Source organism: Typopeltis vanoorti, chromosome 6 (genome assembly GCF_054136105.1).
Source record: "Typopeltis vanoorti isolate ZY-2024b chromosome 6, IOZ_Tvanoo_1.0, whole genome shotgun sequence".
Taxonomy (NCBI): Eukaryota; Metazoa; Arthropoda; class Arachnida; order Uropygi; family Thelyphonidae; genus Typopeltis; species Typopeltis vanoorti.
The window spans coordinates 99166957-99187468 of NC_143554.1; the positions used below are offsets into that span (position 1 = coordinate 99166957).

General features: G+C 35.7%; 1 protein-coding gene across 2 annotated transcripts in view; it reads right to left on the reverse strand.

Annotated features, from left to right (window-relative positions):
• The window catches only part of Aasdh (Aminoadipate-semialdehyde dehydrogenase), a 239502-nt gene that overhangs the window by 173924 nt on the left and 45066 nt on the right, over positions 1-20512 (reverse strand). For both annotated transcript variants that reach the window (XM_090395050.1, XM_090395051.1), the window contains exon 5: positions 16709-16898. In XM_090395050.1, the coding sequence (XP_090251176.1) occupies positions 16709-16898 (190 nt within the window). The remainder of the gene's footprint in view (positions 1-16708; positions 16899-20512) is intronic.

The following is a 20512-nucleotide window of genomic DNA, read 5'->3' on the forward strand; positions in this document are numbered from 1 at the left end:
ATCTGCAGTGACTGCTGCAAAACTCAAGGTTAATGTGTGATCATCAGTTGTTTAAATAATACAATTCATAATAAAAATACTGAACCTCAATGCAACATATTCTTGCACACATTCAATTAAAATAACTGTGTACTTTAGTTACACACTGAACATCTCATAGAATTGTGTAAGATGTAAGTTATGTACTAAACATCGTTTACTTTTTTAACAACTGAAATGATGACAGAGTTTAGTAAATATTTCAGCAAATTTCATTAGAATTTGTTTAGGTACAGTCTTCTTCTTTATAGCATTTTTATCCCATTTGGTACATGGTCTGCAGTGATTAGGCTGCAGGTTCAAATCCCACCGTGGGCATGATGTTTGTCTGTGAAAATACTAGTGGTGGCGGTCGGCGGTAAATGGTGTTAGTGATGATGATGAAGGTAGTGGCTGTTGGTGGATTGGTGGAGACGGAGAGTTGTAGAGTAGGTACCCTCCCTCGATGAGTCTTTGGACTCCCTGAAGGTGTTGTGTAATAATAATACCCAACCAGCTTGTCACAGAGTGGCGTTGGAGGGGGGGGAGGACAATTTTTATGACTGTAGATGTGTGTGTTCACAGTGGCACTGTTATATGCACACGGAGAAAAGAAGAAAGTTAAACAGGTGTTCAGCATTGCCATGAAATGTACTTAGAGTCACAAATTCTTCACATCTTTGTTCCCACTAGTTACAAAATTCATATCTGCTAAGGTGTTCTTGTCTATGAATTTCTTCTATTCAGGTTAAATAGTCACACTCGATGGCCTAACAAAACTCATAAGCACACTTTATAACAAAGCTCTAAAATAAAATAAAATAACAAACACACACACACACATTTTTTATAGCTGAAATATCTCTATTCAAGAGATACTCCAAACCTCTTCCAGTGATCCATTTGGAAAACATGGGGAAAAGACAATGATGACAACAACAAAAAATTATCCTTTCCTTTAGTGTTACATGGTGATCAGTATTCATCTCAGACAAATTATGGAAACTACAACCGTGTTAGAAATAATTATTTTAATAATTATTATATTAAATATTAATATTCATTATTTTAATAATTATTATATTAAATATTAATATTAATAATAATAATAATAATAATTTTTAATAATTATTATATTAAATTCTCGTAGACAGGCTTATACGTTGGTTATGCATTATTAAATCACTTAAGGAATTGACAACGTAGATAAGAATATAAATTAAATTACACTTTAATAAACATTTCCAATATTTTGGGAATGTCACGTTGCCATCTTCAAAAGGAACTTACAAAAAAAGGCACGTGCACGTAGGCACTACAACACAATAACTGAGAATGAAGTGATGAAACTATTGTTCTCCTAAAGGTCCTGATGGTGCCCCCCTAGCGGGCTAAGTAGGTGTTCTTGGCCGTTGGGCTGAAGGTCTGCTGATGTAAGCCTCCCAAATTTGGGTCAGTCTCATACAACCAAATTTGTTGAGGTTTGGAGAGTTTCTTAGGTCTGAGGCTGATTCCATAAATAGTCTTTAGAATTTGTATTTGTTATGGTATATTACTGTAGCTTTCTTCCACCGTATTCTGTGGCGTGTATCCAGAGCATGGTCAGCAAGAACAGAGGGGCTGTACTTGTGAAAACAGATGTAGTCCTTGTATTCCAAAATTCTGATATTCACTGTCCTGCCTGTTTGGCCAAAGTAAGACAGTTTACAGCTGCAAGGGACCTGGTATACACCAGGTAGGTATTTAGTGGAGCAGATAAGGAATGCCAATTTTCTGTATGGTCTGTAACAGGAAGTCAAGTCATGTTTTTTAAGATTTTGGTAATTTTTTCCGAGGTGCCTCGGATGTAGGGAATGGTGATGGATTTAAAGTAATCCTTGTTGTGGAGGGGGTTGTGGTTTGTAGATTTCAATATTTTTTGGATTTTTTTTTTGGGGAGGGGTAGCCACTGGCTGAGAAAGTGTTGAGGATGTCATTTAGTTCGTGTTTAGGGCTTTGTCGTTAGAACAGATTAGTTTAACTCTGTTGTATAGTGTTTTCACCACTCCATATCGTTGTGAGGGGGGGGGGAGAGATTGAATGTACCTGCCTGTATGGGTGGGTTTTCTATAAACTGAGAAAACCAAAGCTCCATCAGGCTGGCAGGTGACTAGTGTGTGTCTAGGAAAGGGAGGCTGTTGTTTTCCTTTTTTTTCCAGGGTGAACTTGATTCTGGGGTGTTGGTTGTTTAAGTGTGTTAAGAAGGAGAGGAGTGTATCAGAGCCATGTGGCCAAATAGCGAACACATCATCAACGTAGCGAAGCCATATGGTTGGTTTTTGTGGGGCAGAGGCTACGGCTTTTTCTTCAAAGGTCTCCATAAAGAAATTGGCCAAGGATGGGGAGAGTGGTGAACCCATGGCTGTCCCCTCTATTTGTTTGTAGAATTTTCCCTGCCAAACGAAATAGCCTGAGTTCATTGTGAACTAAAATAGGGCTGAGATATCGGGAGAAAATTTAGCTTGGATTAGCTCTAAAGTTTCCTTGAGTGGGACATTTGTGAATAAGGAGGAGACGTCAAAGCTGACCATTATGTCAGTATGGTGGAGTGTAAGGTTTTCTATGCTGGCTTTGAAGTAGGCTGAGTTTTTTATGTGTGATGGTGTGTTGCCAGTATAGTGTGTGAGCACTTTGGCCAAAGTTTAGCTAATTTGTATGTGGGGGAATCAATGCCATCCACTATGGGATGTAATGCCACATTTTATTTATGTATTTTTGGGAGTCCATAAATACGACAGGGGGGGGGGGTTATAGAGTTAAATGGCTTTAATCTGTTGGTAACTTCTACAGGCCAAGAAGTGACTTTCTTAAGAAGCCTGTGAAGTTTTCTTATTTGTGAGTTGGTGGGATTGTATTCGATAGGAAGGTAAGTAGCCCGATCTAATAGAAGAGCATTAAGCTTACCTGTGTAGTCCTTTTGGTTAAGTACGATAGTTGCATTTCCCTTATCTGCTTTGGTAATAACTATTTCTTTATTATTCCTCATTTCCTGCAGAGCTTTATATTCCTTGTTGGTTATATTGGTTTTTGGTGGTCTTGCTTTGGAGAGGACACAAGCTACATCCAGTCTTACACTGTTGGCAATTTGATTCGGAAGGTGGCAGATTCCGCATTCGATCTGGATCATAATATCTTCACTAGGTATTTTTCTGGGAGCAATGGCGAAGTTGTGGCCATGTGAAAGCACATTGAGTGCTTCAGGCTTCAGGGTAACCGAAGAAAGGTTGATTACGGTGTTGGTAGGAAGTTTTGTATTGACGGTTCTTTTTTAATTTTTCGAATTTTTTCATCTGTCGACGTCATGTAAAATTGACCAAAGCTCGTGATTTAAAGTGCACGAAAGCTCTTCTTCAAAAGTATGAATAGCTTTGTTAATGTCCACTAAGAGAAACCGCGTGCCGGCGATTTGTTCCCAAAGCAAAGCATAGCTGGTGTGGTTATAGATACGGAGAGCTTTTTGTGAAACAAAACGGTGCTTGAATTTTACACAATTTGGGAACCTCAACAAATCTGGTTGTATGAGACTGTCCCAAATTTGGGAGGCTTACATCAGCAGACCTTCAGCCCAATGGCCAAGAACACCTACTTAGCCCGCTAGGGGGCACTATCAGGACCTTTAGGAGAACAATAGTTTCATCACTTCATTCTTTCTCAGTAACTGTGTTGTAGTGCCTACGTGCACGTGCCTTTTTTGTAAGTTCCTTTTGAAGATGGCAACGTGATGTTGCCGAAATATTGGAAATATTTTTTAAAGTGTAATTTCATTTATATTCTTATCTACGTTGTCAATTCCTTAAGTGATTTAGTAATATTATATTAAATATTAACATTAATTATTATAATAATAATTATAATAATTATTTTAATTATCTAGCCATGGGTTCAACCATTATCCTCCCCCAATTGCTAACTTTTATATGGAAGCTTTTGAGCAACATGCTCTAGACTCCTCTCCTTTAAAACCCAAAGGCTGGCTTAGATACATTGACAATGTTTTCGCTATCTGGTCTCATGGCTGCCAGACATTGGATACTTTCCTCAGCCACCTAAACAAACAACACAAATGAATACAATTCATAAATAAGATTAAAGGCCGAACACACTTCCTTTTCTAGATACACTTGTCACACATACCTTCTGGGAGTCTTCCCTTCACTGTTTACTGGAAGCCTACACATACTGGCCAATATATAAACATAAACTCCTACTACCACCCAACACAAAAACTAGGTGTCATTAACAGACTAAAAAACAGGGCTTTGAAGATTTTCTCTAATGAACAAGCACTTAAGGATGAATTAAAAGTTATCAGCAATAGCTTCCTGAAAAAATGGCTACAGCCAAAATATTATCAACAAAATTCTTCATAAAAAATAAAAATAACCTAGATTACAATAAAACTAATCATTCCATACATTAAAGGGATATCAGATAAAATACACAGTATACTACAGAAATACAATCTTAAAGCCACCTTTAAACCTCCTGCAAAATTAAAGAACTTACTCAACTCATCCAAAGGTCCACTTCCTCTGCTGCCCCACCCTGGAATATACTGTATTCATTGCACCTGTAATTTATCCTATATAAGGGAAACAGGATGCACAATTCCTATCAAAAAAAAGGAACATAAACAGCACATTAAATTTAATAAGTATGGTAAAGCTGGCCTTTCTGATCAAGCCCTGAATACTCTACACAGAACTGACTGGAAAGGCATCTGTTGTTTACATCACACCAAAACGTCGTATGAACGTAAATTTAAGGAGGCCTGTGAAATTCTTATCAACCACCCTAACCTTAACAATAATGATAGTATAAAAAATCCCAAAAATATGAAAGGCACATATTCTACCCACATAACCTTTCTGCCTAGAGTTAATTATAAATAGGACTGTAGATAATTCAGGATCTTAACTCTAATATAAAAACTCCCATGTTAAATTAGGACATCACTTTTGCTATAAAACTATCTATATGAAATTGTTTTCTGATGTTGTCATAAATAAAATATAGCTTTAATGTAGTTATTTTATTTTTATTTATTTATTTTTCACTAGAGGTCAGGTCAGTAGAATAGCCATTGATCAAATCATTGTCTTTCTGGCATACTGTGTGAAATGTAATATAGCTTGTCTCTGTATATATATATGGGTGTACTCCAGATGATGACCTTAATATGAAGGTCAAAATGTCGGAAAATTAAAATAAGTATTTCTAACACGGTTGTAGTCTCCATAATTTGTCTGAAATGAACAAAAAATTAATTTACATTTCAAACATTACAGATAAATATGATACTGTTACCAACATGTTTTACAAAATGCAACTGTGTAGGTGGGAAAAGATCCTAATATCAGTACCAAGCTGCCCCACTCCTAGTGAAGGATATTTTGTTTTACATAAACAGCTGCAAAGCAAAAGCAGCACTTTAGGAATAACATCAGAAAAACATTCACAAAGGGCTGTTAAGATCATGTAAAGTCTGACAGATGATAGAGAATTATAAGAAAACAAAGTCCTTATCATTCCTGGACAAGAACAAAATGCTAATCAACTAGCATATACTAGCATAGTGTGTGTATAGGAAGTTGTCACAACAGTGGTAGACCTAGATGAACAACAGCCACAGAGCAGCATTAATGTATACTGTTGATAGACAGGATATATATACTTCCCACAGAATAAAAGGCATTGCAGATAGTAATACAGAACAATCTGTACAAAATTCACACATCACAACAGTTTAGATTGTGTGATGTAGAGAACAGAAGGACACTTATATGGATACCATGACTGCAGGATATGTAGAAAGGCATATGTGTTGGCAGTTCATATTAAGCTTTTTAACAGTTTTAATTTGTAACACGGACAATAATAAGAAAATAAGTAATATATTTATTTACTTAGCAATAATTAGGTAACAGTGGGAACAGTTTAAAATTGTAATTGGCAACACAAAAGGCTAAAGTCCTAATAGGCACTCACCATATTTAAACCATATATCCAACTAGCAAACCCTCATCCATTCACTTAAGAACAAACTCTTCCCTTTATCACATCCAGGAGCATATAAAGTGTCCTGTACTTGTGACCTGACATGGAAATCTGTTGACATCCACTTCGGAGAACATAAAAAAATAAAAAAAATACATTCAGCACCATCATTATGGCAAGTTACGACTGGCAGACCATGCTTTGGACATCCCTTCACATAAGATTAGAGGGGGGGTGGGGGGTGGAGACCAAAGTAATAGAAATTATTACAAGTCAGAGAGACAGTTTATGGAATCAGTAGGAGCTTTAAAACATACTGCAAACCTTAACAAATATGGCTGTATCAAAAATCTGGAAAGACAGACTTTTAAGATCAAATTACAAGTGAGACCAACTTGTAAATGTAATGTGCTCTTGGAAATGTGTTGGATTGGCAAGTTGAATTTATTTTTTTGATAAGTATATTGTTAACTTTTGCAGTAACTATCGTGGCATCTCTTCGCTCAGCCTGCCTGGGAAAGTGTATGCTAAGTGCTTGGAAAGACGGTGCAGGAGCATAGTTGAGTCAAAGTTCCAGGAAGAACAATGTGGCTTTCGTCCTGGTAGAAGCACAACTGACCAAATCTTCACTTTAAGGCAAGTATCAAGTCCCTGTATGAATGCCCAGAGTTTTGTGTCAGGGTAAACAGCACAAAGTCTGGACCTTTCACAGTCTCTGTTGGCCTCCGCCAAGGGTGTGTTCTGTCACCCCTCCTTTTCATAATATTTATGGACTGGATTGATAGGCACAGCCGAGGCAGTGAGTGTGTCAGAATTGGAAAATGTAGCATTGGACGTCTGCTTTTTGCAGATGACCTAGTTCTGCTTAGCTCTTCCACAGATGACCTCCAGCGGACCCTGGATAGGTTTGTAGCTGTTTGTGCAGATGCCGGAATGAAGATCAGTGTGGCCAAAACTGAAACATTTGTGGTCTCAAGACAACCATCCCAGTGCACTCTAAATGTAAGTGGAGTCCCAATGAGACAGGTGGAGAAGTTTAAATACCTTGGGTCCATATTCACGAATGATGGAAAATGGGACGTAGAGCTAGATACTCGAATTGGCTTAGCAAGCTCAATATTGCGGGAGCTTGGCCATTCGGTAGTATTGAAGCGGGAGTTAAGCCAGAAGGCAAAGCTGGCTGTCTTCAATACAGTCTATGTCCCCATCCTCACCTATGGTCATGAGAGTTGGGTAATGACCGAAAGAATGTGGACACGAATCCAAGCGGCTGAAATGAGGTTCCTTTGAGGGGTTGCGGGGCTGACAAAACTCAACCGAGTCAGAAGCTCTGCAATTCGGAAAACCCTCAATACTCAACTGCTGCTTCTCCGTGTTGAGAGATCACAGTTATGCTGGCACGGGCACCTGGTTAGAATGCCACAAGAGAGGCTCCCTCAGCAGGCCCTCTTTGCCAAGCCAGAGGGTGGGAGGCCACGTGGAAGGCCAAGGACTCGCTGGATAGACTATATCCAAAACCTTGGGTGGACACGTTTCGGAATCCCACCAGAACACCTGAGCTTGATGGCAGAGGATCGTGACCATTGGAAGTTCCTCTTGCAGCTTTTGCCCCCACAACCCAATTAGGAAGAGTGGGCCTTGAAGATGTATGTAGATATGTATTGTTAACTTTTAAATGTATTCTTGAAATAAATTACCTTCATATGAAAATAGTAAAAATCAATGAATTGAAAATAATTGATTCTAATTAATTAATTAGCCTAATGAAACAAATCTTTTTTTTTTTGTTCTGCATTGAAAGAAATAAAGTACAGTATACATAACTGTTAGTGCAACTGATATAGTTACTTTCATATTAATTAATTAATACAGAAGAATTAATTAATATGAAAATAATAGCTGTCAAAACAATTGATGTTGTGGAATATATTCAGCAACTAAAAAATAATCACAATGGGTTAGAAAGGAGGAAGGAATTACCAGACTAGACATTTTCTATTGTGCATTGTAAAATATCGATGAACTTCAAGCAACATAAAAATTTGTAATCATGGGACTCTGTGTTCATTACATGAATCTGGAGTTGTAATTTATTAGTCTATGCGATATTCGTAAATATGAACTGTTCATATTATGAAAGTTCATAAGTAAAGCTTTGCCTGTGCTTGTAAACCTCTCTTTATCCAACAATAAATAGCCAATTAAAATTTTAGTTCTTTATGATGTCCATTACAATTTTAAAACTGCTTCCAAAATTAACTAACTGTTACTGTTTGTGTACTATGGCAAGTGGAGTGAGTTCTGATTTTCAATTTCAATAGTCAATTGTATGCGTTCATGTTGTTTGTTCAGGTGGCTAAGGAATGTGTCTAATGTTTGTCTCCCATGTGGCCAGATAACGAAAACATCATCAACGTATCTAAGCCACACTGTAGGTTTTAGAGTGAAGGAATCAAGAGTACTTTGTTTTGTTCAAAGGCTTCCATATACAAGTTAGCAATTGGGGGGATAGTGGTGAGCCCATGGCCATACCTTCTTTTTTGTACGTAAAATTTATTTTGCCACAGAAAGTAACCGGAATGTAGTATGCGAACAAAGAGGGCCATAATGTCGGGTGGAAATTTGTTCTGCAGGAGAAGAATTGTGTCATTGATTGGGACATTTGTGAAAGGGCAGAAATGTCACAACTGACTAATAAATCCTCTTTTCCGAGTGTTATGTTTTTAATTTTGTTTATAAAGTGTTGTGTGTTCTTTATATAGGAAGGGGAATGACTTACCAACTCCTTGAGTGTTGATGCTAATTTCTTGGCTAGGTGATAATTAGGGCTATCTATTCCTTCAACTATCAGCTGAAGTGGCACGTTTTGTTTGTGTACCTTAGGAACACCACATATTCTGGGAGAACGAGCATAATGGGGTATAAGTTTTTTAACCGTGTCTGATGGCCAAGAAGTGATGGACTTAAGTAATTTCTCAGTTTTTTTTCTTTATTCTGTTAGTTGGGTTATAGTTTACAAGCTAATAGGTGCTGTTATCGGTGACTAGTTGATTCATCTGATGGATGGATGTTGACCTGTCAAGGACGACAGTGGCATTACCTTCATCCAATTTTGTTATGATTATCTCTTGATTAGCTTTCAATGACTTGATTGCTGCTAGTTTTACTATCGAAAATGAAAATCAGAACTCACTCCCATTCCTGGATACACTGGTCACACATCTTCCTTCAGGCAATCTATCCTTCACGGTCTACCGCAAACCGACACATACTGGCCAATACATACATGCTAAATCATACCACCACCCATCACAAAAATATGGAGTCATTAACACCCTTAAAAACAGAGCTACAACAGTTTGCTCTAATAAGCAAGCTCTTAAACAAGAATTAAAAATTATTAGCAACACATTTATAAATAACGGCTATAACAAAAATACTATTAATAAAGTCCTTCATAAAACTTCATCAAAAAAGAATTTAGATTACAGTAAATCCATAGCCATCCCATATATGAGAGGGTTATCAGAAAAAATCAACAGAATCCTACACCATTATAATCTCAATGCCACCTTTAAACCACCTACAAAATTAAAAAACATATTCAACTCCTCTAAGGATCCTCTCCTTCGATAGGCACATTCTGGAGTTTATTGCATCTACTGCACCTGTAACTTACCTTATATTGGTGAAACTGGACGTACAATCCCTATAAGGAAAAAAAAAGAACACAAAAGACACATTAAATATAACAATTTTGGTGACGCAGGCCTCTCAGATCACGCTCTCAACACCTTACACCAAACTGATTGGAAAAGTACATGCTCTCTACACCATACAAAAACCTGGTATGAAAGAAAATTTAAAGAAGCCTGCGAAATTCTGATTAACCACCCTAATATCAACAATAATGGTGGCATGAAAATTCCAAGAATCTGGATGGTACATATTCAGCCTACTTAATACTTAGTATCCAGCATACTTTAGGACTTGAAGCAACCTTCAGCTAGTATTGGAAACTATTCCATACCAATTGGTTGAAATTTATATGTATAATCATGTTTTTAATATATACATATCAACATGTTACTCTCCAGCCCAATGTAATTTTGTAACCAATAGATAATAATAATAATAATAGGACTCTAGTGTTGATGTAGTAAAGGTTCTTTTTTTTTTTTTTCCCTCACCAGAGGTCAGACCAATAATTGTTGTAATGGTTGTCACTAACTTTAGTAAACCATGTAGATTGTAGTGCAGCTTGTTTCTCTGTATATAGTGCATATGCTCCAGAAGATAACCTTGATATGAAGGTCGAAACGTCGAGTGTTGATTTTGGTTTATATTAAACTAAAATTTTATTCAAACACGGTAGTTGTCTCCATAATTTTCCAAAATGTATTCTGATCACCGTGTAAGCCTAAAAGAAAGGATCTGCAAAATACCCTCTACAGCTGCAAGCACCTCTTGATTCGAAGAAAAAAACTGACCAGTGAGGAAGAGTTTTAGTTTTGGAAAGAGATAGAAGTCAGAGGGAGCCAAATCTGGTGAATAGGGTGGATGTTCATAGTGCAGATCCCTTAATTTTCCCATTGTCAAAACACTTTTGCGGGCAGGTGCATTGTCCTGATTAAAGATGATTTTTTTCTTCTGCAAACTAGGTCTTTTCTCATGAATTTTTTTTATCTATTCTGGTTAAAAGATCGGAATAATATTCCCCGGTTATTGTTTTATCCTTTTCAAGATAATTAATAAACAAAATGTCTTTAGCTTCCCAAAACACCGCTGCTACGTCCTTTCCTGCTGACGGAACCGATTTTGTCTTCTTTGGCGCTAAACAACCAGCTTCTGTCTACTGTTTTGACTGCTGTTTGGATTCTGGTGTGTAATGGTGAATACAAGTCTCATCCATAGTAATAAATTGACTCACAAAATCAGTTTTATTCTTGTTAAAACGTTCCAAGCACTGTTCAGATTTTCATGTGAGTGCGTTTTTGATATGCTGTGAGCATGCGCAGCACCCATCTTGCACAAAGCATTTTCATATACAATTCTTCATGCAAAATATATCCTACACGTTCTTTTGAAAGCCTATAGTCTCAGCAATTTCATGCACATTGACTCGGCAGTCATCTGATACCATATCGTGCACTTGATCAATGATTTTTGGTGTTGTTACACTTTTTGGACGTCCTTCACGTGGATCATCTATAAGGCTGGTACGCCACGTTTAAACTTGGCAGCCCATTTCTTAATTGTCGAAAACAAAAGAGAAGATTGCCCATAACCTTTTATGAGCTTCCAATGAATTTCTTTTGGCATTAAACCTTTCTTTTACAAAGAATTTTATAACTGCACGATACTCAATTTTACCCATTTCAAGGGATGCAGACAACACTTTTGCTTCAGACAGCTGTATAAAACAAACTACTTGATAGAATGACTTGCAATTTCACATAGATGATTATGACAGATGTACCAACTTAGAAAAAAAAAAAATCTTGCCAATAGTGTTGCCATCTATGGTCGAGAACTTTTCAGACCAACCTTGTTGTAGCAATGCAAGAGAGAGAGAGAGAGAGAGAGAGGAGAAGGTAATTTGAAGAAAGAGAACTTTTTGCTACCTTATGGTGAAAACAACCCTGACAAAACATGAATTTGGAACATGTCGTGTGTGTCAGTAGGAAAAAATTATGGTCATCTCTGATTGACTTTGGAGCTTTTAAATGAAAGAATAAGTAAACTAAGAATACAGGCAAAATAGTTCAAATAACTTTTATTAATGTACACGCACCAACAAAAGATGCATAAGAGGAAATAAAAACTGAATTGTAAGAAAAACTGGCACTAATCTTTGAAAAAGTTCCTCACAGGATATAATCATTATATTAGAAAAGTCCAATGAAACACTGGAAAAGAAGTAATATATAAAAAATTACTGGAAACCAAAGCCTTCATGAAAAGACAAATATTAATAGAGAAAGATTCATTTGGCCACATCCAAAAATGTAATAATAAGTAGCACTATGTTTATGAGGAAGAATATACAGAAACACACATGGAAATCTGATGGACATACATTTAATCATATAGACCAGGGTCGGCAACCGGCAGCCCGCATTCGGCCCAAACCTGCATTTTTGGCAGCTCATAATAGGTTGACCACATTTACATGGCATGTGGCCTGTATGCTGCATTATTTAAATATGCGTTATTTAAATTTATATTCATATGAATTTAAATTTATTCATATTTTATAATATGAATAATAAATTAAAAATAATTTTATACCTATACTTCGTGATATCGCCGTGCAACTTCGCACGAGTTAACTGTGTGAGTTATCATGAGTGGAGATAAAAAAGGCGACTTCATCCGACGACAACTAAGATTTTGGCACACTTTTGCAGTCACGTCTTGGTCTGACTTTTAATATAATTCAATAATATCAACTAATATTTTCAGAGGATGTATATTTGTTAAAAATAATTTCAAAAATGGGTTCAAGAAAACGTAAAATTGCAGATGAAGGAAGAAGGTTTAATGATGAATTGAACAGCAAGTACTTCTTTATTGAAAATGGGGGTATTCTATTTCTGTCAATGAAAGATGTTATGGACATCATGATACAACTGTAAATTACATCCGATGCAACGGTCTGAAACACCACCAATTTCAAGAATTCTTGATAGAAATAGAATCGGAGTGTAAGGATGTTATCTACTACTCAGCTGTTAGATGGTTAAGTAGAGGTGCATGCTAAAATCAATTTTTAATTTACATGAAGAAATAGATATTTTCATGAGGGAACATGAAAATACTGTTCACAACTATTGGATAAAAAATGGATTACGTCTCTTGCATTTATGGTAATGAATTTAAAGTGAACCTGTAGGGCCAAGGTAAATTACTAGTAGAACTGTTTTCTGACATAAAAGCTTTTGAAGGGCAAACTATGTCTGTTACAGAAACATATGATAGAAGAAAATCTACATCATTATATATGTTGCAAATCTGCATCAACAATTGGATGGCAAACACAAAAGGAAACTTTTGTTGGTATTATTGAAGATTTACAAACAGAATTTTCAACAAGATTTGTGGATTTTCATAAAAATAGCATCGAAATGCAATTATTTTTGAACCCTTAATGTCGACATTGATGACGTATCAAACCAACTACAGGTGGAAGTTTTGGAACAGAATGAAGCATTGAAGAACACATTTTCGTTAGAAAAATGTTGAAAAATTTTATTGACGCTTAGCAAAAATTTGAAGGATTAATCAGTTTCACAAAGAAGATGATGGTCGCATTTGTAAGCACACACATTTGTGAACAAGCATTTTCTACCATGAATTTTAGAAAAAGTAAATTTTCTTCTCGACTGACTGATGAATATTTCCATGCTTTGATTCAAATTTGCTAAGGGAACACAATCACAAAAGGTACATTAAGCAGGGAGACACACATAGTGTGATGCATAAACTATATTACTTTGTTTTTACGTGATAATAAGTTTTCAATAAGTTTCATATCTCGTACTTTAAATATTTCTGTTTTTTAAGATTGATATATTAAAAATTGATAAATGGAGTATTTTTTACACTCACTATTTTCTCTTAATTAAAGGCTTGTGGCCCGATTATTAAAAATAAAAGTTGAATGTGGCCTGCGAGTCTGAAAGGTTGCTGACCCCCTGATATAGACCATATCATAATCATTAAAAGACACAGGAATGTCCAGAGGGTCAGAAGAACTTAGTGTGATAGTGATAATTTTCTAACTTGTGCTATTCTTAAGGTTAAAATAAATGGTAAATATTTTTCGACACATGCAAATAAACTAAGATAACAATATTAACAAACTAAATAAGACAGAAGAGAGAAGAAAATAAGTGTGAATTAAAACAGAAATTGAAAAATATGCAGCTGGAAGAGAATGAAAATATTGGAAACATCTGGAGTCGTATCAAAGAGAGCATAAAAGTAGCAGCAGAGAACTCAATTGGAATTCAATTGAAATAATTATAATATAGCAAAAAAATAGTTTACCGAAGAATTTGAATTGGTAGTAAAAAAAATAAAAAAAAATAGAAGCACCTGGCTTAATATATTCATGCCACTCAGAGATACAAACAGCAAGGAAGCCAATAAAATAATCAGACAACAGAAAAAGAAAGTTTTTACATTAATAGATTAAAAAAATCCAGAAATACTTTATGTTAAATAGCCACAGAAAATTTTTCTATGAAATTAAAAACCAAAAAACAGGTTGACTTATGAAAACAACAATAATCAACAGTAGTAATGGACACAAACAGTGACCACTAGATATGAAACAGCAAACAAGCAGAGAGAGAGAGAGAGAGAGAGAGAATACTTTAACAATCCTAAATTGTGATGAACCTGATGAGTCTTTTAAACAGAATACTTATCACATTTGTAACTCAGAAATATTTAAACTTTCAATAGCTGAAGTAGAAGAATGTATAAAGCAGCTCAATGATAACAAGGCACTAGGTACTGATGAAATAGTAGCCAAACTCATTAAATATGGTGGAAGTGAATTAACCACTTATATGCATAAGCTGGTAAATTTAATATGGGAAATAAAGAGATATCCGCAGAAGAGAAAGAATCACTAATCATTCCAGTATATTACAAGGGAAATAAAAATTAATGTGAAAATTACAGGGGGGATGTTGCTACCGTCAGCAGGCTACAAAATCCTGTAAACTCAAGAAAATCAACTGTAGAACCCCACACTAGAGATGGCAGCACTTGTTGAGCCATTCCTTCACTGCATGCCACTTAATTAGTGATAGCCTTGGGCCAGCTATCTCTGATTGGCTACTAGTGGAGATTGAACTGCTCACTCAGTCTCCAAAAGTTAGATAGGGATAAAATGGCCTCACCTATTCCCTATACTGGAAGAAAAAGGCGTTGGCTTTAGCTGATGGCTGCTAAATGAAACAGAGTCAGCACAGCAGTAGAAAACTCCCAACAGGAATGCAGTCAAGAATACATATCCATAATTGAAGTAGAAAAAGTCATAAAAAAAGTGAAATATGGAAAGGCAGATGGAGTAGATGAACTTCGACCAGAAATGCTCAAATATGAAGGTATAAAAGTTTTATCAGGGGCTGCATTGCTGCAAATAAAACTGAGGTATGGACTTGTGGAAACCAGTCTCAGACACATAGTGTAGTATGGAGTAGAACAGTCATCTATCCATCCATCAGTGGTCCTAACAGGCACTTAAATGCCCAGGACCTTCTAACTATTCTTGGACTTAGCAACCATAACCGTAACTCGAGGATAAGGTGGTTATCCTCCTGGTGTGTCCTATGTCTATAGATGTGTGTGTTCACCAGGCTGGTTTGCCAGTTCTTGGGGGACAAAAAACCCCCCAAGTTTTAGGGTGAAAAAAACGCTACCTTTGTATGAGAACGGCTAACTCACCTTTTGGCAAAAGAGACCAGATAAAGGCTCCTCACGTCACTGACGGGAATTGAACCCAGATCTTTCCGACTTAGTCTATATCAACTGATCTACAGAGGCTCAGACATGTAGTGTAGTATGGAATAGAGCAGTATTGTATTGAAACACACAAGAGTTGTTACCAAAGTACTTCTACAGCATTGGTAGCTTGAAGTTATCCAGGGGTAGCCATCAGACATCATGCTTTTGGGCATGTCCGCCAATGGACCAAGTCCCATGTAACTGAAGAACTTGCATACTATTGCTGAGTCTCCACGAAGCTTGACAGTTGAAATGATGCAGTCCTGCTGAAACCATTCCCTGGGTAATCTCCAGATCCAAACATGACCATCAGAGTGAAACAATTGGAAGCACAATTTGTCACTCCACAGGACCCTTTTTCAATCATCTACAATCCAGGAACAGTGTGAAAGACACCAGTCAAGGGAGCGATGTGTGGCTTGTTCGCAGTAGCTCTGTTGTGGTAACCTAAGGCATGCTCTCTGAGGACAGTTCTAGTGCTGACAGATATCCCTGTAGCATTTTCCAGGTTGACTGTGAGGTCTGCTGATGATGATGTGCAGGATGCTCGAGCATTCTGAGACAGAGCTCACTGATCTCAAGTGTGTCAGTGGCCACCCAGGGCATTTTCTTCTGTGGCAGCACCATCAACTTTCCATTCACGAATGACATAAACAATGGTAGATTTTGGTATACTGAGAGGGGCAGCAATGTCATGGACAGAAAGACCACTGATGTGATACCCAACTACCATTTCATGTTGGAACATGGCATCTTGACATTGAGTATAGTGCAAAACATGTAGCACGTTCTACCTTTTATTACCAGACTTACACAGACCCTCCCTGAAATTTGCATGGCACATAAAGTCCAAATACTTTTAACATTTTGTGTCTGTGCGTGTTACTGATATATCAATTTCGTCTGCTGCAAAAGATACCTAATGTTAGAACGAGAGAAATGCATAAACACCTTTGATAACTATTTGGAAAATTGATGCATACTAAATATGTCTTATAGATATATGCAAGTCCTTTGAATAAGAGTGCTTGTAAGTTTATTTTTTGAAACAGCCTTGTATATTATTTGTATTAATGAAATACCTATCAAATAATAATCACAAAAAAAAATAAAACTTAGTATAAAGAGCTACCTGCAGAACTGTAACTCCACAACTCGAAATTACATTTGCAAGTTCAACTGGTATTGCTTTCAAAACCTCTGGAATAATAAGCAGCATTGCTCCTGCAGTAAGTGTTATAAATATATCAATGATACTAGGATCAAAAGTTAAGGGAGAACATAGAAGTATCACATCTGTAGGCTCAATAGAAAACAATGATCTGTAACAGTAAAGAAACATTTTTTAATTTAAATTTAATAAAAATTTATAATTAAATAAAATTTATAAATAAAAAGTATAATTTAAATTAACTTTAATTACCATGGCAGCCAAATTTATTGGTCTAATATTTAAAATTTGTATAATGTTTAATCGCAATTCATTAAATGAAGTTTTAAACATAAAACAATGCCATTATCATGTTTTTTTGGAGATGTTGGATTTTCTAATACTTTCCTGCTTATAATACTCTGACATAAATTTTAAAATCTGAGAAATAAAAAAATTTTTTTTTTTCACAAAACAAAAAATTAATTACATTTTATAGCAAAATTTCATCCCACAACTTTAAATTCATTTATAAGAGAGAATGGCTGAATACTGCTATTTTGTTTTGCATTTTTTTCCCTTCTTCTTTCTACTTTTCTTTTTCCTTTTCTATTTAGATTTGTAAATTAGTAAAATTAGTATATTACCAAACTTTTTTTTTATGTTTCATAAGAAAATTTTCTGCTGGCCAAGAACTTATTTTGGCAAGATTGAAATTCACATGTTTGGCTTTAAAATAATGCATGAGAAGTGGGCAAGGATTGTTTGAGCAAGGCAGTTTTGAAGCGCATGCCCCGGATCAGAGATAAAATGAGAAAGGATCAAGTGAGTGGATGACTAATAATATAATAAAACAGGAGCTGCAAAAAAAAAAAAAAAGAAAAGAAAAAAAAAAGCATTGTAGAGGGAATATAAACATCAAGATGATCAGCATACCCACGAGCTGTATAAAGGACAAGCAAAAAGGGTAACCACTATGGTAAGGAAGGCTTAATCAAATTTCAAGAGAAAATTAGCTAAGCAGGCCCAAAATAATTCTCATAGAAAGGCTTGATTACATGATTATTAATTAACTTAAGTTGGTACATGATTATTAATTAACTTAAGGAATTCACAACGTACACTAGAATATAAATTAAATTACACTTTAATATATATTTCCAATATTTCGGCAACGTCACGTTGCCATCTTCAAAGGAACTTAAAATAAAGACATGTGCAAAAAGACTTTTTCCACTATGTAACAAGTAACAAAAATAATGATTGTGGAAAGATAACTTTACTCAGTGCTGATGGTAGGAAAGTTACAGAGGAAGAAATAGTTTTATTAAAGTGATCACTTTGCAAAGGTATATCAACCAGGTAGTGACTTTGCAGTTACTGAAGTGACTGATGTGAGCATTGAGGTAGATGAACTGTAGGTACTCAGTATATTGAAAAATATCAATCTGAATATAGCATAAGTTACTAAAGAGATTCTATAAGATTGACAGAAAATAAATTTTTCAATACATGGGGAGTGGGGGGGGGGAACAAAGGTCACACTAAGAAGTTGTCTATGAGTGTAGACTAGGTTCTTTACTTGGAGAGTGGTGAATGAGTGGAATGGATTGCTTGAGGTGGTTACGAGGGCCCCCAACAATGAATAGGTTTAAGGAGATGTATGACAGCTGTTGTGTTAATGGATAAAGTGGGTCTTCTGCAATGAGTATTTTGACTCCGTGGAGTATATAAATAATAATTACTTACACATAATAAAATATTCTATGATGAATCAGAGTATCTTACAACATGCTCATCACTGCTATTGCCTTCTACTGCAAATCAACTTACAATAAACGTTTGAGACCTAAAACACTAAGCAAGAAATCAAAATGATCATACAGGTATATAAATGGTGAGTTCCTGGCATGAGCCATTTACTTTACAAGAGATTAATATATTTGAAACATTCTTCAGCAGTCTCAAATTAATAATTAAATTTTTAATGAAAATAGAAAATGTCCTTCCATTTTTGGGTATGCTAATTCAGCAAAAAGTAAAATAACAATATGGATTTCTCAATCTATAAGATTCCAATCTACATGCAGACATGCATGCATGACCACACACACAAAATGTATACTACATATATATATATATATATATATATATAAAAACCTTCAAGAGGTGAACCATATTTATGATAATACAATCCAATGAATGTTTCATGACTACTTTCCTATGAACAACTTTCTTCCTAATCGATCCTATTATTTTTCTAGTTCCTAATTTGATCAACTGTTATATTTCATTCACCCTTCTAAAACATTCTAACTGCACCTACTGAACTATAATGTGGTCTTCCTCTAGAGCATTTTCTTGCTATTCTGGCTTCAAACAAACTTCTTTTGCTATTCTTTCATCTTCCATCCTGTTTAAGTGACTATGTCATCTTTGATTAGCTCTACTTATTTTCTTAAATATTAATAATGTCAAGTTCTTTTCTAATATCTTCCTTTTTTTTAAATAACTGTTCTACAAGTGATGAAATCTACAAACTCTCTCTTAATTTTCCTCAGGAGCTCTCATATTTTTGGTCTCCAATCTTTGATCTAGTGTCTTATGTCTATCCCCACCCAACTCTCAGATCCATATATTAAAACCAGTTTTGAACACTGTCTTATATACCTGTTAGGTTGGTGTTTTAGTTAATTTCTCTCTTATTCCATATAAATTTATTCAACTGGTTCACCTGCTTTGCTTATTCTATTGTCTATTCCTATATTAAATCTGTCATATTCATTGAGAGTGAGTAAGCTAACCATCCAGCCTGATTGGTTGAATGGTTAGTATGATATATACTATGATCAGATATAATACCCCTTCCTCCCTCTCTAACTTCTTGCACCCCCATGAAGTTCAGATTTTTCTATCTTTACAGACAACTTCATCTTATGTTGATTTAACCATTTTGTTCATATTTATCTTAAAACAAGTTTCCCCTGTATTATGCAGTAGGGCTGCCTGTAAATCTTTTATACCACCATATTTCAGGTCATATATCCCATTTGCCTTTCTACATTTCATATTTCTGATGGCTTTTCTACCTCAAGTAGACACTGAAATTATATTCTTGAGTACATTCCATCTGGATATTTTCTACCACTTATTTCATTTAATAATTTTTTTAAAAGTAATTATTCATGAAATCTAAAATATCCTTATTTTCTGTTTTTATACCACCTTTATAATTTGGTTTCTTTTGTTACTCTTTCTTCCACTGCTAAGCTTTCCTCATAACCACCAAGAATTTTGATATGTTTATGATGTTTGTCTTCTACATTCTTTCTATGAATTTAATAAATCTTCTTTTGCACACATACCTTAGCTTACCTACAAACACTGGATGGCCACTTTATTAGGAACAGCATTTAATAATAAATGGGATCCCCCATCTGGCACCAATATTTCTCTGGAATGTTTGTCCAGTTGTCGCAATGGCATCTCCCAATTGTTGCAGATTGGATGGTGACAAGTGCTGCTGCAAACTGCTTGTTTCCTCCTCATCCCAGAGATGTTCTATTGGATTGAGGTCTTGGGAATGAGCTGGCAACTGAAGTAAAGGAAACTAGCAGTCATGTTCCTTGAACCACATCAACACATTATGTGCTTTGTGGTGTGGCATACTGTCTTGTTGGAAGTACCCATTCGACAATGGGTAAAATGCAGCCATGCATGGATGAATGAACATGATCAGCAATGATATTAAGATAGAGTGTGGTATCCAGGCAGTGTTCAACAGGG